This window comes from Dendrobates tinctorius, unplaced genomic scaffold, assembly GCF_039654945.1.
Source record: "Dendrobates tinctorius isolate UK_male_01 unplaced genomic scaffold, ASM3965494v1 ptg000029l, whole genome shotgun sequence".
NCBI classification, from domain to species: Eukaryota; Metazoa; Chordata; class Amphibia; order Anura; family Dendrobatidae; genus Dendrobates; species Dendrobates tinctorius.
The window spans coordinates 19,210,302-19,230,763 of NW_027361697.1; the positions used below are offsets into that span (position 1 = coordinate 19,210,302).

The following is a 20,462-nucleotide window of genomic DNA, read 5'->3' on the forward strand; positions in this document are numbered from 1 at the left end:
GAAGTGGCTTCAGCGGTGCGAAGCCCAGCCTTCACTTCACTTGGGTAGCGAAGGCCATAGCCACTTGGGCAGAGGATCTCCGCAAGGGCATCCTAGATAAGGCCCAACCAGGGCATTTGGCTGATCAGGCCAACCAGATCTCCCATGCAGGGGATTATCTACTCTCTGCCTCCTTGGATGCCGCGTCCTGCGCAGTTCAGGCGTCAAGCAACATGGTGGCAGTCCGACGTACAATTTGGCTCAAAGCTTGGCAGGCGTATTTCTCTTCAAGAAAGTCCCTTTCCAATCTGCCTTTTCAGGGAGCGCGGCTCTTCGGATCCCAGCTGGACCAGATTATTAAGGACGCCACTGGGGGCACGAGTTCCCTCCTCCCTCAGTCCAAGCCTCGCAGACCTCCGCTAAGACGTCAGTCTCGGCCCTTTCGGTCTTTCCGCCGCCTCAGTACGGCAGAGAACTTCTCTAACCAACAGAGACCGCAGGCATGGCAGGATAGGAAGAAGGTGCCTTTCAGACCCACTCCTTCCTGGCGATCTCACTCCTCCCAGGTCAGATCCTCCAGGTCCAGATCTGGTCGGTCCACATCAGCATGTCTATCAACGGACCCCCGGGGGTCCTTCCCAATTAGGAGGTCGACTCCTTTTCTTCAGAGACGTCTGGCTTGCCTCAGTAGAGGACACTTGGGTCAGGGAAGTTGTATCATCAGGATACAAGATAGACTTAGTTTCTTGTCCCCGGGATCGTTTTTTCGAGTCCCGACCTCCAAAGGATCCTGCCTTAGTTCTGGGGTTCTTTGCATCCATCGCTTTTCTCCTCAATTCCGGAGTGATTGTGCCCGTTCCCGAATCAGAACGTTTCACAGGATTTTATTCAAACCTGTTTGTGGTACCGAAAGAAGGCGGGACAGTTCGCCCATCTTGGGCCTCAAGTTACTCAACTAGAGAGTCCGACTGCGTCATTTCCGAATGGAGTCTCTTCGGTCGGTAATCGCTTCCATGGAGATGCAGGAGTTCATGTGTTCAATAGACATTCAAGATGCCTATCTACATCTTCCTATATTCTCTGGGCATCAGAAGTTCCTGCGTTGTGCGATTCGCCAGGAACATTACCAGTTCGTTGCACTGCCGTTCGGTCTCGCCACCGCACCCAGAGTATTTACAAAGATCATGGCGGCGTTGATGGCCTTGTTGAGAATCAGAGGTCTCCTTCTCTTCCGTACCTCGACGACATTCTGATCAAAGCTCCATCCTTTCATCAAGCTCGCCAAAGTCTTACCATCGTCCTCGACACCCTGTCCAATTTCGGGTGGCTCGTCTACAGGAAGAAGCCCTGTCTTGTCCCGACACGTCGTCTTGTGTTTCTGGGTCTATTGTTCGACACTCGGCGATTGAGAGTTTTTCTCCCACAAGAAAAAATTGGCTCTCTGCAACGGGATGTACGATTGTTGCAGATCATACGACTTCCATCTCTCCGAACAACCATGAAAGTCCTGGGAAAGATGGTGGCGGCAATAAAGGTGGTTCCCTTTGCCCAATTTCACTCCAGACCTCTCCAACACGCCATCCTGTCTCGGGGGAACAGGTCTGTCCTTTCCCTGGATCACCCATTTTGACTTTCATACCGGGTCAAGCGGTCACTCAACTGGTGGTTGACGTCACCTCTCATCCTCTTGGGTCGGTCTTTTCTTCCCATTCACTGGCAGATTGTAACAACGGATGCCAGCCTCCTCGGCTGGGGTGCAGTGTTCCGCAATCGCACTGTTCAGGGTCGATGGTCGACTCAGGAATCAGCTCTGTCGATCAACGTCCTAGAGATACGAGCGATCCTTCTGGCTCCCGTCCACTGGGAGAGGCTCCTCAGGAGCCTGCCTGTCCGGATTCAGACAGACAATGCCACAGCGGTGTTATATGTCAACCGCCAAGGAGGGACACGAAGTGTCTCAGCCCTGGCAGAAGTGTCCAAGATTATTCATTGGGCAGAGATTTCCGTTCCGACAATTTCCGCGGTACACATTCCCGGTGTAGACAACTGGGCCGCCGATTTTCTCAGCCGCGAGGGTCTCACGGCGGGAGATTGGTCCCTACATCCGGAGGTGTTTCATCTGCTTTGCCGTCAATGGGGAACCCCGGATGTAGACCTGCTGGCGTCTCGCCTCAACAGGAAAGTCCCACAGTTTGGTTCCAGGTCTCGAGACCCTCTGGCAGTGGGCGCCGACGTTCTGGCCGTTCCTTGGTCACAGTTTGAACTCCCTATCTGTTCCCTCCCCTGCCTCTTCTTCCCAAGCTGTTGAAGATCAAAGCAGAAGGAATTCCAGTCATTTTCATCACAGAATTGGCCCAGAAGGTCTTGGTTCACGGACATTGTCAACCTTCTCACGGATGCCCCCTGGAAGCTTCCAGACAGGGCAGATCTGCTGTCTCAAGGCACGATTTGCCACCCCAATCCTCGGCCGCTCACTTTAATGGCGTGGCTGTTGAGACAAAGGTTTTGAAACGGGCAGGATTCTCCGATCAAGTAATTCATACCATGCTCCGAGCCAGAAAGCCATCATCTTCCAAAGTTTATTACTATACTTGGAAGACCTATTTCACTTGGTGTAAGGCCAATGTCATCGCGCCCATGTGTTTTTCGCTCCCTTCTGTTCTGGCGTTTCTTCAGGCAGAGCTGGATGCTGGGCTTGCCCTCAGTTCTTTGAAGGGTCAAGTTTCGGCGCTGTTCATTTTATTTCAGAAGACGGCCTCCCGCCCTCAGGTCAAAATCTTTCTTCAGGGCATGGCTCACACGGCTCCTCCGTACCGAGCGCCCGTGGATCCATGGGATCTTAATCTGGTTCTTGAGGTTCTGCAAGGTCCTCCTTTTGAACCTCTCAGGGATGTTTCCCCTTCTCTCCTTTCTTGGAAGGTAGTTTTTCTGGTGGCCATTACTTCCATCCGGCGCCTGTCGGAATTGGCGGCTTTCTTGCCGCTCTCCTTATTTGGTACTTCACCAGGATGAGGTACTTCTGCGGCTTCCGCCCTCTTTCCTTCCGAAGGTGGTGTCCTCTTTTCACCTCAATGAGGATATTGTTCTGCCGTCCTTCTGTCCGAGTCCAACTCATCCTCGGGAGCGGTCCTTGAACAAGCTGAATCTGGTCAGGGCGATGAGACTCTCATCTGGCTAGGATGACTTCCTTGCGAAAGACAGTCTTTTCATCATTCCAGATGGGTCGCGGAAAGGTCGCCCAGCTTCAAAGGCCACTATTGCTTGCTGGATCAGATCGGCAATTTTGGAGGCCTACCGGGTTAAGCATTGAGTGGCTCCTCCAGGGATCACAGCGCACTCTACCCGGGCAGTGGGTGCCTCCTAGGCGGTACGCCACAGAGCTTCCGCGCTGCAGCTTTGCAAAGCTGCAACCTTGTCTTCGGTTCACATGTTTGTGAAATTCTACTAAGTCCACACCTACGCTTCGGCGGATGCCAGCCTAGGTAGAAGGATTCTGCAGGCTGCGGTGGTGAGTCCGCTGGCCTGATGCAAGTTTGTTTTCCCACCCCAGGGACTGCTTTGGGACGTCCCATGGTCTCTGTGTCCCCCAATAAGGCGACCGAGAAAACAGGATTTTTGGGTTGCTTACCGTAAAATCTGTTTCTCGTAGCCTTCATTGGGGGACACAGCACCCTCCCATGTTCTACAACTCCTGTTCTTGCTTTGGTTGATTGGTTACAGTTGAGTTTTGTTCTGTTTTCAATCTATTCTGTTACTTCTCCTACTGCTTTCTCACTAGCTGAGGAATTCCCTGCCGGTCGGTGGGGTGTACACTGCGGAGGAGGAGCTAACTTTTTTGTGCATAGTGTCAGCCTCCTAGTGGCAGCAGCATACACCCATGGTCTCTGTGTCCCCCAATGAAGGCTACGAGAAACAGATTTTACGGTAAGCAACCCAAAAATCCTGTTTTCTCATCCAACAAAAGCTAATGAAATTTTGATCAAACTTTGAGGGCAATAACACACCCTGATTAAACGCTGATAAAAAAAACACTTATGAAACTTGGAACAATTTTTGCTTATGTAAAAATCACAGATGTCTGAATGAGTCCTTAAAAGGTGAGCCTACAGCCACCAAATTTCGACTTTTAGATAACGCATCCCCTTCTCTCTATTCCTGCTTTGATGTATCCATCCAATCTGAGGATTCGGGACTCCCATTCTCGTAAGCACGGGGTCATCCAGAGACCAGTAACTCATCATTTATCCACAATATGCAATCTATGTACAATCCCATTAAGTAACAATTCATAAAAACAAGAATTGAGACCTGCGTTCTCATGATCAATGGAATCTCAGCAATGGGACAGTCAGAAATTGACAGTTTATCAACTATTTACAGGACAGGTGATAAGGTTCAATCCTTTTTAAAGAGGTTGTCCAATATTAGAAAAAAACATGACTGCTTTCTTACGAAAACAGCACCATACCCGTCTACAGGTTATGCCTGACCTTGCAGCTTTTCCCCTTCACTTCGCTTGTGTTGAGCTGCCGTACCAGACACATCATGCAGGAAGAGAACCATAATGACCCCTGCGAGCTGAGACCATGAGTCTTTTAGGGTCAAGAAATGTCTTACAAGAATAAAATATATAAAAATGAAATGTTTATTAATTAGCAGAAATACAATAAATACATAAAAATAAATTAAAAAGGTGTCTCAAGCTACGAAGCATCACAGCTCAAAAATAATATTATGCCGATAAAATGAATATTAGGTAACATAAATTCTATCAGGTGGACTTGTGCATGATATCCTTTGGTGTGGTAATAAGACTACATGTACAGGAATAATGGCAAGCACTAACCTATATTTACCTATAAATAATGTTCCTGAATTTGGTATTTAAATTCACAGATAAAAGTAGCTGGAAAAGATTGCTCAATAATATCAGTTAATGAATATTTGTTGTAACATCTGCATATTAGTCAATATCCATACAACTGTCATTCAAAGTGCCCAGGAGTAATCATTATATCCATCAGAAGTGCATATATATTTTGTTAACAATGCTACCAATACTTGTGCCTAAAGTAGGTCAAGTAAAGTAACGAAAAGGTGTACTAATTTTATTCACCAAGTGGTATCTAGGTTGACCGAATCCACAGGACAAGTTTGAGCTGCGTACCTCCACCCTGACCCGTGTCACGCTCCTGGAAGAAACAACACGAAACGCGCGTCGGGGGTTGAGGGACACAGCTCAAACTTGTCCTGAGGATTCAGTCAACCTAGATACCACTTAGGCAAATAATATTAGTACATCTTTTCGTTACTTCTCTGCATATGTAGTGTTACTACCACAGCAAAGGGTATTATGCAAAGTGTATGTGACAGAATTTATGCTACCAGATATGCATTTTATCAGCATAATATAATTTTTGAGCTATGATCCCTATTTTTTACATATGTATTGTATTATTTTTTTCGAATAAATAAAGATTTAATTTTTGTATATTGTATACTTTCAAGACACTTCTTGAGCTTAAAAGACTCACGGTCACAGGGGTCATTATAGTTTAGTTTTTGCGGAGTGTTGCCCCTCTTCTTAGTAGGGGATTGGCTGTGGGACATTATGTAGGCAGGTTCGGTACTGTTTTAGGAAGAAAGCAGCCATGTTTTTATAATGCTGGAGAACCACTTTAAGTTACAGTTTATAATTTAGGGCTTGTTGTTCTAATGTCATCCAAGTGATTTTAATCCCATTCTAAGTAAACCTCAATCATGTGGTAATATGCCATGCAAAATTTTGGTTCGATTTTTCTCAGCATTTTTACTTTGTTATTCTTGCAAAAAATGTTCCCCGAAGCGTTCTGACCTTCCTTGTCTGTGAACGAGTAGAAGAACACCTACAAAGAAGACTTTAAGATGTATTAAAGTATGGTAAATATGGTTTATCTGCATAACTTTACTGTCTCTGGCTTGTGACCAGACACAACATGTGACCTTTCATACTGTTTTACGGGCATCATCATGGTTTTCTTAAGAAGTGTGAAAACGGCCCATAACCTCCTGTAAAAATAATGGGAAGTAGGAGTGGGAGTAGATGTTTCCAGCCAGAAATAACAGCACTTACTTTTTTTTTTTCTACAAGTGTTTAAATACGAAAGGTCAGCAAGGAAAAAATGTGAGGAAAAATAAACCTGCTCATTTAATGTCACACTGACAGCTGCGCAAAATGAAAGTCCGTCAATTTGACAAGATAGCTGCACAGTCTACATTGCCTTTGATGTTTCCTCATCCAGGCAAGTTTTCTGTATGGATGAACTCGCTGAGAGTGTAAGCAATCAAGTATATACAAATAGCAGCGTCCAAGACCTCACCTGGGGATGTACTCAAAACAAAATTTGCTAATCAACGCTGCTTCCTGAGAGATTTACCAACCCGTTAAAGAAAATATGATGTCAGACAATCACCTATTGTGTAAATCAGGGTTTTTTTTTTGTTACATGGAATTTTTAAAAAATGTTGTCAATCTTTTTTTCAGATCATGATCTTTAAAAAAAAATCCAAGATTAGTAATATTGCAGTTATCACATTGGCTATTAGGTCTATTTTAAACACATATTTCCTGTCCTTTCAGAAAGAGTTTACAGCACAGTCCTTATTATCAGAGGCAGGATTATGATGACAGCTTACACATCTGTACACAGCTGATAACACAGTATCCACCAACCACATTAGGTTGTGTCACAGCTGACCCTTCTCCTCTTCCCTTCTCAATGACATTTGCACATGCTCATTAAATGTTTCAGTACAAAAGATAGTGTCTGGTTCTGACCATTGTGTCTATGTACATGTGTTGTTTCCTGAAACAACAGGAAGTTGAAGAAGTTGTCCACTACTTTGACAACTTCTTTTCATACCTCACACTTGGCCTCCATAAAAAAATAAAGTCTATACTCACCTCCCGTACTGGCATCGTTCACGCGGTGTCTTCACTCAATCTCCCCAAACTCTCGACCGTTGTTGTGACACATGACCCTGGCGCTCAATCAGCGGTGGCGTCACTGTTCCTGTCGCATGTCAAATTGAGCTGGAAGAGGAAGTCCATGATCAGCCGCAGCCCAGACTTCCTCTTCATGTTCGATTTGTCCGAAGGCGGAGACAGTGACGCCATCACTGATTAGGTGCCGGGGTCACGTGTCACAACAACCGCACAAGAGCCCCAGGTCTACAAGTGCCAACACCTCAGGAACGACGCTGGCACAGGAAGTGAGTATAGGCTTTATTATTTTATAGGGACCAAACATTTTGATCAAGCAGGGGTTGTCCTAGTAGTGGACAACCCCTTTAAAGCCTAAAGAAAAAGCAGTGGTCAGTGTGAAAATTCTGTGAATGTTTTGGTCGGGAGGTTGTGTATCACCAATATGGCTGCAATTTTGCCTAACTTTTCCAGATCCTGAATGAGTTCACAGATAAAGGAATAAATTAATAGTAAAGAATCCCCTTCACACTCAGAATTCTTACCTCCTCAGCTTAACCGTGGAAGAACACATTCTGTTTTATGCTCAACTAAAAGGTAAATCAAAAAGACAAGCTGAGAAGGAACTGGAAGTAATGCTGGAAGACATTGGGATTCCTCACAAGAGGAACGAGGAAGCTGAGAACTTGTCAGGTTTGTATCACATTCTCAAGAATATACTTTCCAATAGTCAGCCAAGGGACACCTAAAATATCAGTACACCTTTATATAGGCTTGGGGTTCAACAGAAAAAACTAGAGCTTCAGCTCACACTTAAGAATCACTGATCCCTTAAAAGGGATGTCCACTACCTAGATATGGATGACGTATTCTTAGCATTTGTCATCAATATCAAGTTGATGGGGATCCAATATCTGCTACTCTCACTGATTAACTTTTTTCAGCATCGGTCGTGGCTGGATATAAACAGTGTATGGGACTGTCACATCAGAGCTCCGTAAACTGTAGCGGCTGTTTTCAGGCCCTGCATCTAAACTCATATTGAACTGAACGGAAGAGCTATTAATCTATATTTCCAAAAACTTATTCTGTAGGTAATAGCATATTTTTTATCACAGCGGGATTAGATATCAGAAGTATAATCTGACCAACCAAGTTTGTGACCTCCTTGATACCCTTATACATTCAGCTCTCAAAAGAAGGACATTTGCGGCACCCTTCTATATGGACTAGGGGTGGTTTCCATAAAGTAATGTTTTCTCTCATTATAGGTGGAATGCAGAGAAAACTATCTGTCGCAATGGCATTTGTTGGCGAATCCAAAGTTGTCGTTTTGGATGAACCCACATCGGGTGTAGACCCATATTCTAGAAGATCTATTTGGGATTTGCTGTTGAAATACCGATCAGGTAGGATGTGCTAGTCATATATGACAATCCAATGCCTAGAAGAGCCTCAGAGAACCTATAATATAAAATAAAAAATAATTTATAGCCATGTAGAAACAGATATTTTACATGGTATACACTAAAATATACCAGACTGAAAATTGTTTATGGCATATATGCTAAAAAAAATGGTAACTCTTCTTTCGCTTAGGCAGGACCATTATTCTATCTACTCATCACATGGATGAGGCTGATCTGTTGGGCGATAGAATTGCAATAATTTCTCAAGGAAAACTTTACTGCAGTGGATCACCCTTATTCCTAAAGAACTGCTTTGGAACAGGCTTCTACTTAACCCTGGTCAGGAGAATGAGAAAAGTGAAAGATGACGTTGAAAAAGATTCTGTAAGACACTTTTCTCAATTTACCACCAAAAAATAACATGACACATCCTTCTGTATTTTGGATTATACACTCATGCTGGATATCTGCTATCATCCGTAGGGTTCCTGTCACTCTGACTGTTCCTGCCCTTGTCCAGGTTGTACTCCAAAAACTAAAGAAGATCCTCTGGAGCAAGAGATGGACGGTAAGATTGTCAAATAGTACCCCTGATATTCCCCATATATAATATGAATGGTTTTCCTACATCCAGATAATACAGATATAACCCAAGAAATGTCTAAAATTGGATCGATCAGCAGATTGAACTATACAAACTGCCTGAAAATGCGCTAACAAAACTATCACGTGAATGAGCATATACTTTTCTATGTAAAACACATGCCATTCAGTATTTTCAGCGTTTTTATCCACTTCAGGTTTCTAAAGACGCCAAGCAGTTAAAAAAAGTGAGCTGACCATTCTTCAGATGATTTCAGTTCTAGAGAAGCGCTATGCTTTACAATGCAAATCACTTGGAAGGTGTCTTTTTGAGCAGTTTTTCAATGTTTTTGCTTCAAGAACCACTAGCATTTTATTCATTGCTGCATTGTTTGTTTTTTAAAAAAAATTCTGGAAAACACTAAGTACAAAATATGCCCCCAAGCTCTAGAAAAACACTAAATAAAAAATGTAACAAAAAAAAGCAGCACTCAGGAAATAACAAAAAGAATGCTAAAAAGAAAAGACACTTCAGGTTGACAAAACACCAGAGAAAAGGAACAATTCCTGAAGCACATGAAAAACAGATATTTTTGGAATTCTGGAAAAAAAACTTGTGTGCACCTACCCTTAGCCCTGATGAAGATGGTGTATTTTAAAAATGCTTCTCAGAATGGCTGTATAGTGCTCAAATTAAAATGCTCACGTTAATATTAGGCCGGGATCACACATGCGAGGAATAAGGCCGAGTCTCGCATGTTAAAACCCGGCACTGCCGCCGGCACTCAGGAGTGGAGTGTGCGGACGCATAGCAATACATGGAGCCGCACCCTCTGCTCCCGAGTGCCGGCGGCAGTGCTGGTTATTAACATGCGAGACTCGGCCGTATTCCTCGTATGTGTGATCCCGGCCTTAGGCAGAGAACCTTTCACAAAGGATCATGCAGCCATTCTGACTTCAAATGTCCTCTAAGTACTGTATCAGGTCTAAGAAACTTATTCAATAATGTATTCCATCTGTATTGGTGACATCCACTGACAGATCAAATGTAAAGGGGTAGTCCAGCAGGAAGAAGTAATCTCTTATCCAAAGGGTAGGTGATAACTTTAAAGATTGGTGGGAGGTCGATCGCTTGGACTTTTACCGGTCACCAGAGCGTGCCACTTCCCATTAGGGCTCGTGCAGACAACCGTAGCTTCGGTCCGAGTGCGATCCGTCAAAACATTGGATTGGACCTGTGTTATTCATTGAGGCTGTGCACATGTCTGATTTTTTTCTTTAGTCCAAGGGGAAAAAAAAATTGCAGCATGAACGATTTGCCTCTACTAATCAGATCGCACTCGGCCATTCAAACCTACGAGTCCGTAATGGAGAAACTTTTCTACTTTTTTTTTTCTATTCCTCCACATTCGAGAAAAAAATCCCACTCTGATCATACTCTGATCAAACTGTGGTCATAGTCTGATCAAAGTGAATTAGCATAATCGGACCGCTTATCTCGGACAGAGAATATACAGTCGTGTGACCCTAGCCTCAGACTGAAGCGACAGTGTGCAAACTGCGGCTGGAGCACTGTAATTGATTATCTCCATCATTCCCATAGGGAATGACTGGAACGACAGTCATGCGAGTGCAGTATTGCGCCAAGCCAATGGGGGTGAAAGTGTGCCATATTAATGATTGGTGTGCGTCCCAGCTGTTGGACCCCCCCACAAATATAGATGTTTTCTTCTACCTGCCAGACTATCCCTTTATGCTTTTTCTTTTATATTTGACTTGTTATAAAAGAGCCAGTATGTTTGCCATGCAGTGCATGCTCTGGAGCCGCAGTGACTCACAACATGTCATATAGGCACTGACTCACAGCGGCTCTGGAGCATACGCCCGGGGAGCAGATAGACAGTGCGCACGCGCAAGATTTTTCTAGGTGGTTGCCATGACGATGGGCCACGGGACCTTTTTTTTTGGGAAAAAAACATGTTAGTGATACACATTGCATCACTAACAACACATTAGGGGCAGTTTAATAAACAAAAATGACATGACAGGTTCCCTTTAAGTATTTTTACTGTGTTTCTGATGGTAAAAACATGACTAGTTTCTGCTCCATCTTCCAGGTAGTGTGTCTGGGCTCACAGAGCTAATTCACCATCATGTTCCTGAGGCAAAACTTATCGAAAGCATTGGGCAGGAATTGATTTATCTACTACCCGGTAAAGATTTCAAGTACAGAGCTTACGCTAGTCTGTTCAGAGAGCTGGAGGAGACTATGGGAGACCTGGGACTGAGCAGTTTTGGCATTTCGGATACACCATTGGAAGAGGTAAACTAGGACAGCCAGATTGTAGTGTTGTCTGCATCACTTCAAAATGCAATCTATAATTGATAAAAATAATACAAAAATAATTTAGAAAGTCTATATCTTATTGTTTTTATTAAGGAGATCAAAGATTCTACAATTATTATTGTTCAAAAAGGGGTTACGTTATATGATGTGACGCACATTATACATGCATTACCAGCCAGAGACATCAATGTACTCACTTCCCTTACTTTCTGGCCTAATTATAGTTCTTGTCCAAATCATCAGTGTCACATTTATTATTAAAAGGCCTTTTTAGGGGAGGCGTTGAGGCGAAAATATATCAATTTTGCCAAAGGCTCTAGCTGAGATTTACAGGAGCATCATGATGGCATAACATTGTCAATCTTGTAATCATGTTGAGTGTGCATGTATTGGTGCCCAATGGATGCCCTACTAGTAATGTGCCACTTAAATACCACGAAGAATCTCTGACAGTGGTATATAAGTGGCACAAAAAATAGCAATAAGAGCTTGTTCCAATCACTGCTATTGGAAGCAGGTGCTGGCTGTATGTCCCAGCTGGCACCTGCCCTGTGGGTAAGGCTGGTTTCACATGTCTGTGGCCCCAGTATGCGTAGTGACAGTTTCCTCACGTCCCGGGACACTGACACACGTAGACACATTAACATGAATGGTTCTCTGCACAAGTCAGCGTGTTTTCACAGATACATGGTCCGTGTGTAAAACACAGAGACATGTCAGTGTTTGTGGGAGCGCACGGTCTGCAAAACGTGCTGAACACGGCACACGGAGAACAGTTCACACTGTCCTCCATGTTCACGGATGGCCACCGGGGAAGAAGCGGCTACTGTAAGCCACTGTTCCCCGGCGGCTGGTGGTGAACGCCACTGTCATTCTTCTCTCCTGCCCTGCCGGCAACAGTGAGCAGGAGAGAAAGAGTTAATGAAAACGGGATGTGGGGTCCCCCTCTGTTTGTGAACCAAACCAGAAAAACTCACAGCTGGAGGCTGTTATTCTCAGGCTGGCAAGGGGCCATTGATCTTGGCCCCCCACAGCCTAAAAAAAGCAGCCCACAGCTGCCCAGAAAAGATGCATTTATTATATGCGCCTATTCTGGAGCTTTGTTGGGTTCTTCCCATTTGCCCTGTAGTGGTGGCAAGTGGGGTCATAAGGGGTTAATGTCACCTTTCTATTGTAAGGTGACATTAAGCCTGGGTTAGTAATGGAGAGGTGTCAATAAGACACCTATCCATTTCTTAATCCTAGAGTTATATAAGTGTTAATTAAACACACACACAATAAGAACAAAGTACAATAATGAAAGAATACACTACACACAGTGTTAAAAGCTTTATTATACTCCTAATTCCATATCGACGCCATTGTTCTCCTGTAAAAAATTATGAAATAATAAACCAACAATATACGTCCGGCGATCAGTCACGTCCCACGGCGTAAATCCATCTTGGGGGTTAATCAGTTTACAGGCGGAGTGCTGCTAATGCGACCGCTCCGACTGTAAACTACTGGGGAATGAAGGAGAAGCAGAGCACACAGGCTTGCTCTGTGACGTCACCGCTCATCAATGAGCCTGCGCGCAGCTTCACATTCATTCCCCAGTAGTTTACAGTCGGAGCGTCGCATTAGCAGCGCTCCGGCTTTAAACTGATTAACCCGTGAGATAGATTTACACCATGGGACATGACTGATCACCCGACAGGTATTGATATTGTTGGTTTATTATTTTATATTTTTTTACAGGAGAATGATGGCGTCGATATGGAATTAGGAGTATAATAAAGCTTTAAACACTGTGTGTAGTGTATTTTTTCATTAAAATACTTTGTTCTTACTGTATGTGTGTTTATTTAACTCTTGAATAACCCTAGGATTAGTAATGAATAGGTGTCTTATTGACACCTCTCCACTACTAACTCGGGCTTAATGTCACCTTACAATAGAAAGGTGACATTAACCCCTTATGACCCCACTTGCCACCACTACAGGGGAAGTGGGAAGAACCCGACAAAGCTCTAGAATAGGCACATCTAATAGATGCGCCTTTTCTGGGCAGCTGGGGGCTGCTGTTTTTAGGCTGTGGGGGGCCAAGATCAATGGCCCCTTACCAGCCTGAGAATAGCAGCCCCCAGCTGTGAGCTTTGCCGGGTTGGTTCACAAACAGAGGGTGACCCCACGTCGGGTTTTTTTCATTCATTCTCTCCTGCTCGCTGTTGCCGGCAGAGCAGGAGAGAAGAATGACAGCCGCGTTCAGCACCAGCCACCGGGGAACAGCGGTTACTGTAGCGCTTCTTCCCCGGCGGCCGTCTTTGTGGTCCTGATGCGGCACACGGTTGCCACACATGTGCCACACGGATGTACCATGTATCCACATGGACACGGATAGCTCCAGTACCATTTTTTCCGGTACCAGAATTATCTGGACTTGTGAGACTGCCCCAAAGGTCCCAGCTCCTCATACCGCTCCACACATCTGCACCCACTCTATGAGGTCATTAAATTAAATATGAGGGTCATTCTTTATCACAACATTCCCATAAATAGGAAATAAATACTGTATTAGATACTATGAGATACTGTCCAAGCCCAAAAGCAGAATGAGCATTAGGGCAATCATATACAAATGCATAAGATCATATTAAATATAAAAAATATAATATTAAATATCATATTAACCATAAAAAAATTAACAATTCCGGAGCATCTTTTTTCATAAGTCCTCATTGTGCAGCTCCTCTATTACGCCCAGTAGAAATGAATGTACAAAAACAATTGGGTGTTACCATTTGTATTGTCAAAGAGACGTGCCCCTACAAAGTCCGAAACGGTGAGCATTGATTGGAGAGTGTCAGACAACACTGGGTCACACCCCCAATTAGTCACACCCAATTGTCAATGTATTTATAAATGTCTAGGAGGAGTAACAGATAATGAGCACAGCACAAAGTAATATACAGGTGTATATGTACTTTTTATATTTGACTGACTCTTTCCAACTGCCTGCAAAAGATGTACCAATTCAATTTTCTTTAAACATTTATCTCTTCAGATCTTCTTAAAAGTTACAGCTGATTCAGTGACTGGTACAGAAACTCCAGGTATTGCTGTCTTCTCTTGTGCTTAGCAAGTAGCTTCTACAAAAACATAGTTTTTCTCGACTCAATCTAAATTCTTAGATTCTTATTTTGTTATTTTCCTTCCAACACCCAATTCCAGAAATATCAGGGATCATAAACCAGAGGAGGATGCAGAATGAGTTGTCAAAATAATTTTTGGTTAATATATTATGAATTTAGTTTACAACATTGGATCACTTTGCCTTATTAACTAAGACTGCATTCACACATGACCTCTGTGTGTGTTTTTTTACTATTATTGCAGTAAAATCTCAAAGTTTTTCCTGTGATTTTTGAAAACCAATGTGACACAAAAATCGCTCTGTGGTCTTAATGTGTAAATAGAACACAGATCAGAAGGTGAACGTTAGACATTCTTCCATTTCATTTGTATAAATTAGCTTGTTTAGAAATTGCTAGCAGCAACACATCTCAAAAAAAGATAGGACAAGTGTGACGCGCAGAGAGTAGGGAAACCAGTACAACAGGCATGGGTCAGATCCTACAGATCTTCAGGGCTGGTGGCCGTGCTCGGTGCCTGGAACTCCAGTGCAGTGGAGAGGGCACATAGTTGTGGGTGTGTGGGAGATAACATTCCCCCATGAGGTTGCTGGTGGAGGGAAACAGGAGAGTTAGCAAGCCCGATATAGTGGTGAAACAATTGTAAAACTTTACTAAAAACAGCAGCAGATAACAACACAGCAGTAGATGGTAGTACATGCTCTGTGAGGACAGGTTCCAAAATACAGATAATCAGTGGTAGCAGATAGAGTTGAGCGACTTTGGCCGGATCGGGTTTCATGAAACAAAATTTGTTTCAGATGAAACTGGTCCGACTAGGGCAAAAAAAGTCGGAGTTTCGTCCGAAACCCGACCCCAATGCAAGTCAATGGGAAATAAAAGTCGGCATTGAGTGGATGAATGTCATCCGCTCAATGCCGACTTTTATTTCCCATTGACTTGCATTGGGGTCGGGTTTCGGACGAAACTCTGACTTTTTTTGCCCTAGTCGGACCAGTTTCATCTGAAACAAATTTTGTTTCATGAAACCCGATCCGACCAAAGTCGCTCAACTCTAGTAGCAGATATTGAGAGACAGGTGCATATGAGCCGTGCATTGCAACAAGTCCATCCAGTGTCTAAGGCTGGTGCCCAGTGCTGGCACTATGGATGTTCTTCAACCCATGTAGGGCTGGGACCCATAGCTGGCCTCCGTGTCCTAGTCTTCATTATATGTGGTTAAGTACTAGCATCCCCACCTGTACTATGGGTGACTTATATCTGGCTCAGTACTCCTCCGGCATCCACGGCACACCTACAATTAGACTGTCTATTCTTGGGGGACTAAGGTATTCCTCCACTTCCAGTAGTAGTTGTCTTAGAGGCTTCCCCCACTTTCATCCAACTTGACTGCTCCACACGGCCGGCTGGAATGGGGAGAGTAAATCTCCTACATGTTGTTGTGCTGCTCTCTAACTGGACTCTGACTAGACTCTATAGTTGCAGCAGTTTTGTACCCCAAACTCCGACCTCAAGGCTATTCCCTAGCTACCAGCTAAGTGGTGTGATTAACTTTTTAAACTACCTGGAGCTTGTACCTCTATGGTATATGAAAGGCTGAATCTTCCTTCTTAAAGTAACACAAACAGTAAAAAGTGCAAATAGCAAATCTACACACAAAAAACAATACAGATCTCTGCAGGAAAGAGTGCAAAACATCCAGTATTTTAAATAACATAATAAAACACTTTTGTAATCTCCCAACTTTGGAGTAATTATGCAAGGTTAACAAAAAGCTGAAAAAAGTGTTACTAATGAAAGACAGCTGGATTGTCAGTTTTCACACATGACTGTGTATAAAAAGGGCAAGATAAAGAGGCAGAGTCTATCAGAAGCATAGATGGCCAGATGGTCATAGATGGTCAGAGATTCGCCAGTTTGTGAACAATTGTAAAATTGTTGAATGATGTAAAATAAAAATGTTCCTAAACGTAAAATGTGTCCTGCAGACTCAAAAAGGAGATGATCCATCCAGTTTATCGGTGCACAGTTCCTGTATATCTGCTGGGTACATGGTTGCATTAGTGCTTATGGTATGGGCAGCTAACACCATCCATGCTGAGCATTATATAGAGGTTTTATAATAACATATCCGCATCCAGACAACACCTATATCAGGAAATGTCTTGTATATTTCAGCAAGATGATGCTAAACCACAAACTGCATCCATCACAACAGCATGGCTTCCCAGAAGAAGAGCTTGGGAAATGAACCGGTCACCTACAGTCCAGACCTTCGTTCCATAAAAAAATATTTGGTGCATTATGAAAAGAAAAATTTGGCATAGGGCAGCTAAAATTCTACATCAGACAAGAACGAGACAACAATCCTCTCCCAAAACTTCAGCAGTTGTGTCATCACTTCCCCCAACTGTTGTAGAAAGAAGAGCTGCGACACAATGGTAGACATGTTCCTGTCCCAGCTTTTTTGAGATGCTTTTCTGCCATTATTTTCTAAACGAGTTCATTTTTTCAAATGAAATGGAAAAATGTCCCAACGTTCACCTTCTGATCTGTGTTCTATGTTCTGATGGGAATAAAATACAGTACGGCTATATGAGATTTCTAAATCATTGTATTTTTGTTCTCTTTACATTTTACACAACGTCCTAACTTTTGGGGAATTGGGGTTGTATGATTCTTCAAGATCCTATTGAAAATACAGTTTTAAATAGTTGATGAAATGCACTGCTTTTTTTTCTTTTTTACTTCTCTCCACCTGATCTTATCACCAGAGGAATGGATGATACAGCAGAGGAAATCCAGAACAAGTCTAGCAATGGATAACAAGTCGACAGTTGTTAATGTCGATAACAAAGGTGATTCAGGCGGAATAAGATGGGTAAACTGATTGGACTGTCTGTTCTTGCTTATCTTAAAGGGAAGCAGAAGAAGGATTTTCCCCTTTAGTTCACAACAAGTGCTGCACTTATATCTAGCCCCTCCGGTATATAACAATCAATCACTTACTCTGCCATCTATCATTTCATTATGCCAGAATGACTCGTTCTAATGAACCCATTGATCCCAGCTTGGACCAGTAACTGGGCGCCTCCAATGAAACAAGACAATTCGTGAAATATTTAGGAGGGAAGAAATGTCACAATCAGCTGTGAGGGGTATTATTGAAAAGTGGAAGTAATCCATGTAAACACACTCTATAAAAGTAGGATGTTACAGCAGTCAGTCCAATCCTCGTAGGAGCTCAGAACATTTAAAAACAGTCCATATAATTCAAATTTTTTAGAAATGCAGATGCAGCACTCAACATGAGTACAAGCACTTGTACAGGTGAAATAAGTATTGAACACGTCAGCAATTGTCTAAGTAAATGTTTTTCTAAAGGTGCTATTGACATGAAAGTCCCACCAGATGTCAGTAACAACTCATCCAATCCACACAGGCAAAGAAATCAAACCATAGATGTCCATAAATTAAGTTATGTGTAATCATGAGAAATGATACAAGGAAAAAATATTGAAATTAGTGAAATTTATATAATACTTCGTACAAAAGCCTTTGTTGGTGATGAAGCTTCAAGACGCCTCCTGTATAGAGAAGCTAGTTGCATGCATTGCTTAGGAGTGATTTTGGCTCATTCTTCCACTCTTCAACTCCTGAAATTCCTGTGGGCTCCATCTAAGAACTCTGAGCTTTAGTTCCGTCCATAAATTTTCTATTGGATGTAGGTCACGTGATTGGCTTGGCCATTCTAGCAGTTTTATTTTCTTTCTCTGAAGCCAATTGAGCGTTTCCTTGGATGTGTGTTTGGGATCATTGTTTTGCTGAAATGTCTCCCTCATTTCATCTTCATCATCCTGGTAGATGGCAGCAGATTTTTATCAAGAATGTCTTGATACATTTGTCCATACATCTTTCCTTTAATGATATCAAGTTTGCCAGTGCCGTATGCTGAAAAATAGCCTCACACCATGATATTCCCATCTCCAAACTTCACTTTTGGTATTGTGTTTTTGGGGTGATATGCAGTGCTTTTTGGCCTGCAAACATGCTGTATATTATGGCATCCAAACAGTTCAATTTTGGTCTCATCTGACTATACTCTGCTAGTATTTCTCCCGGTCTTGTCTAAATGTTGTTGAGCAAACTTTAAACGCACTTGAACATGCTTTTTGTTCAACAATGGAGTCTTGCATGATGAGCGTGCATACAGACCACAGAGTTTCAGTGCATTACTTATAGTTTTCTTCAACACAATTGTTCCTGCTGACTTTCTGTAGCTCTCCACAGATGGTCCTTGGCGCTTGGACAGCTCTTCTGATAATTTTTTTCACTCCTTTGTCAGATATCTTGCTGCAAACACCTGATCGTGGATGGTTTATGGTGTAATGATGTTCTTTCCGCTTTCGGAAGACCCCAACAGTGCTCACTGAAGCCTCCATTATTTTAGAAATTCTACTTTAACCAATGCCATCTATATGAAAACATACCGGAACCAATATTACATAACAAAATACATATATATTCTATATCATGGATCCTCTCAAATATCATAGAAAACCCATAAGAACCACAGAGAGTTTAGAATATCCTAATTAACTATGAGACTATGAGAAAAGATCACCTAGGCATACATAGATTCATTCCCTTAATAAAGTGCATAATATACAGTATATTGCCTAGATGTATACAAAGAAGCTACACCATAAGTCACAAGGGTAGAGAGAAAAATAATAATATAGTACGGTAATTGGCAGGTATTACATAGAATTAATTATGTAGTATAAAGGTAACAAAATAATAACCCCAGCTACCTAAGGTAACCAGTAAATCGCCACCAATACATAGTTAGCAGTAACAACAAACCCTCTTACCCATACTGATGCCAAAACCAATGCACAGGAGCCCCTGGGGTTATTATTTTGTTACCTTTACATTACATTATTAATTCAATTTAATACCTGCCAATTACTATATTATTATTACCCTCTGCTCTTGTGACTTATGGTGTAACTTCTTTGTATATATACATCTAGGCAATATATATTATGCACTTTATTAAGGGAATGAATCTATATATGCCTAGGTGATCTTTTCTCATATGGTATGCCCTCCATTGCTTTCATGATTAAATTGCTGCCCACTTGTTCTTTTCCATATGTATTGATTATTTAGTATGGATTTAATTGTATATGTATTTTTTGTCATCTAATATTTTATATTGTGACTAGTGTTGAGCATTCCGATACCGCAAGTATCGGGTATCGGCCAATACTTGCTGTATCGGAATTCCGATACCGACTTCCGATATTTCTTCAATATCGGAAGTCGGCATCGGAATCGGAAGTTCAAAGTTGATTGACAGCCTGACGTCATCATGATGCGCGGTGTGTGCGCATCATGATGCGCCGTCATTTCGGGCCTTCCGGGGGTCTCTGCCGGCCTGCCGGGGGGCTGTGTGGACTGCCCGGGGTCTGTACCGGCCTGCCGGGGGGGCTGTGCCGGCCTGCCGGTGGTCTGTGCACCCTGTGGGGGTCTGTACCGGCCTGCCGGGGGGCTGTGCCGGCCTGCCGGGGGGCTGTGGTGATGTCCGGGGGTCTGTGCAAGCATCGTCCGATGGGACTACAAGTCCCATCTGGCGATGCCTGCTACCATGACAGTGATTGACACATTAGCCAATGATGGGACAGTAGTAGTCCCATCATCCGGCTAATGTGTTAAATGTTAAAAAAAAAAAAAAATACTACATGCATGCTACATACATACTACATACATACTACATACATACTACATACATACCACATATATACTACATACATACTACATACATAACACATATATACTACATACATACTACATACATACTACATATATACTACATGCATGCTACATACTGCATGCTACATACATACTACATACTACATGCATGCTACATACATACTACATGCTACATACATACTACATGTATACTACATGCATGCTACATACATACTACATGCTACATACATACTACATATATACTACATACATACTACATGCATGCTACATAC

At 42.8% G+C, this 20,462-nt stretch overlaps 1 protein-coding gene across 1 annotated transcript in view; it reads left to right on the forward strand.

The window, feature by feature from the left end:
• Positions 1–20,462, forward strand: part of ABCA4 (ATP binding cassette subfamily A member 4) — a 255,198-nt gene that overhangs the window by 160,489 nt on the left and 74,247 nt on the right. The window contains exons 22-27 of the mRNA XM_073571415.1: positions 7,494–7,633; positions 8,212–8,349; positions 8,540–8,733; positions 8,833–8,917; positions 11,049–11,254; positions 14,325–14,373. Of these exons, the coding sequence (XP_073427516.1) occupies positions 7,494–7,633; positions 8,212–8,349; positions 8,540–8,733; positions 8,833–8,917; positions 11,049–11,254; positions 14,325–14,373 (812 nt within the window). The remainder of the gene's footprint in view (positions 1–7,493; positions 7,634–8,211; positions 8,350–8,539; positions 8,734–8,832; positions 8,918–11,048; positions 11,255–14,324; positions 14,374–20,462) is intronic.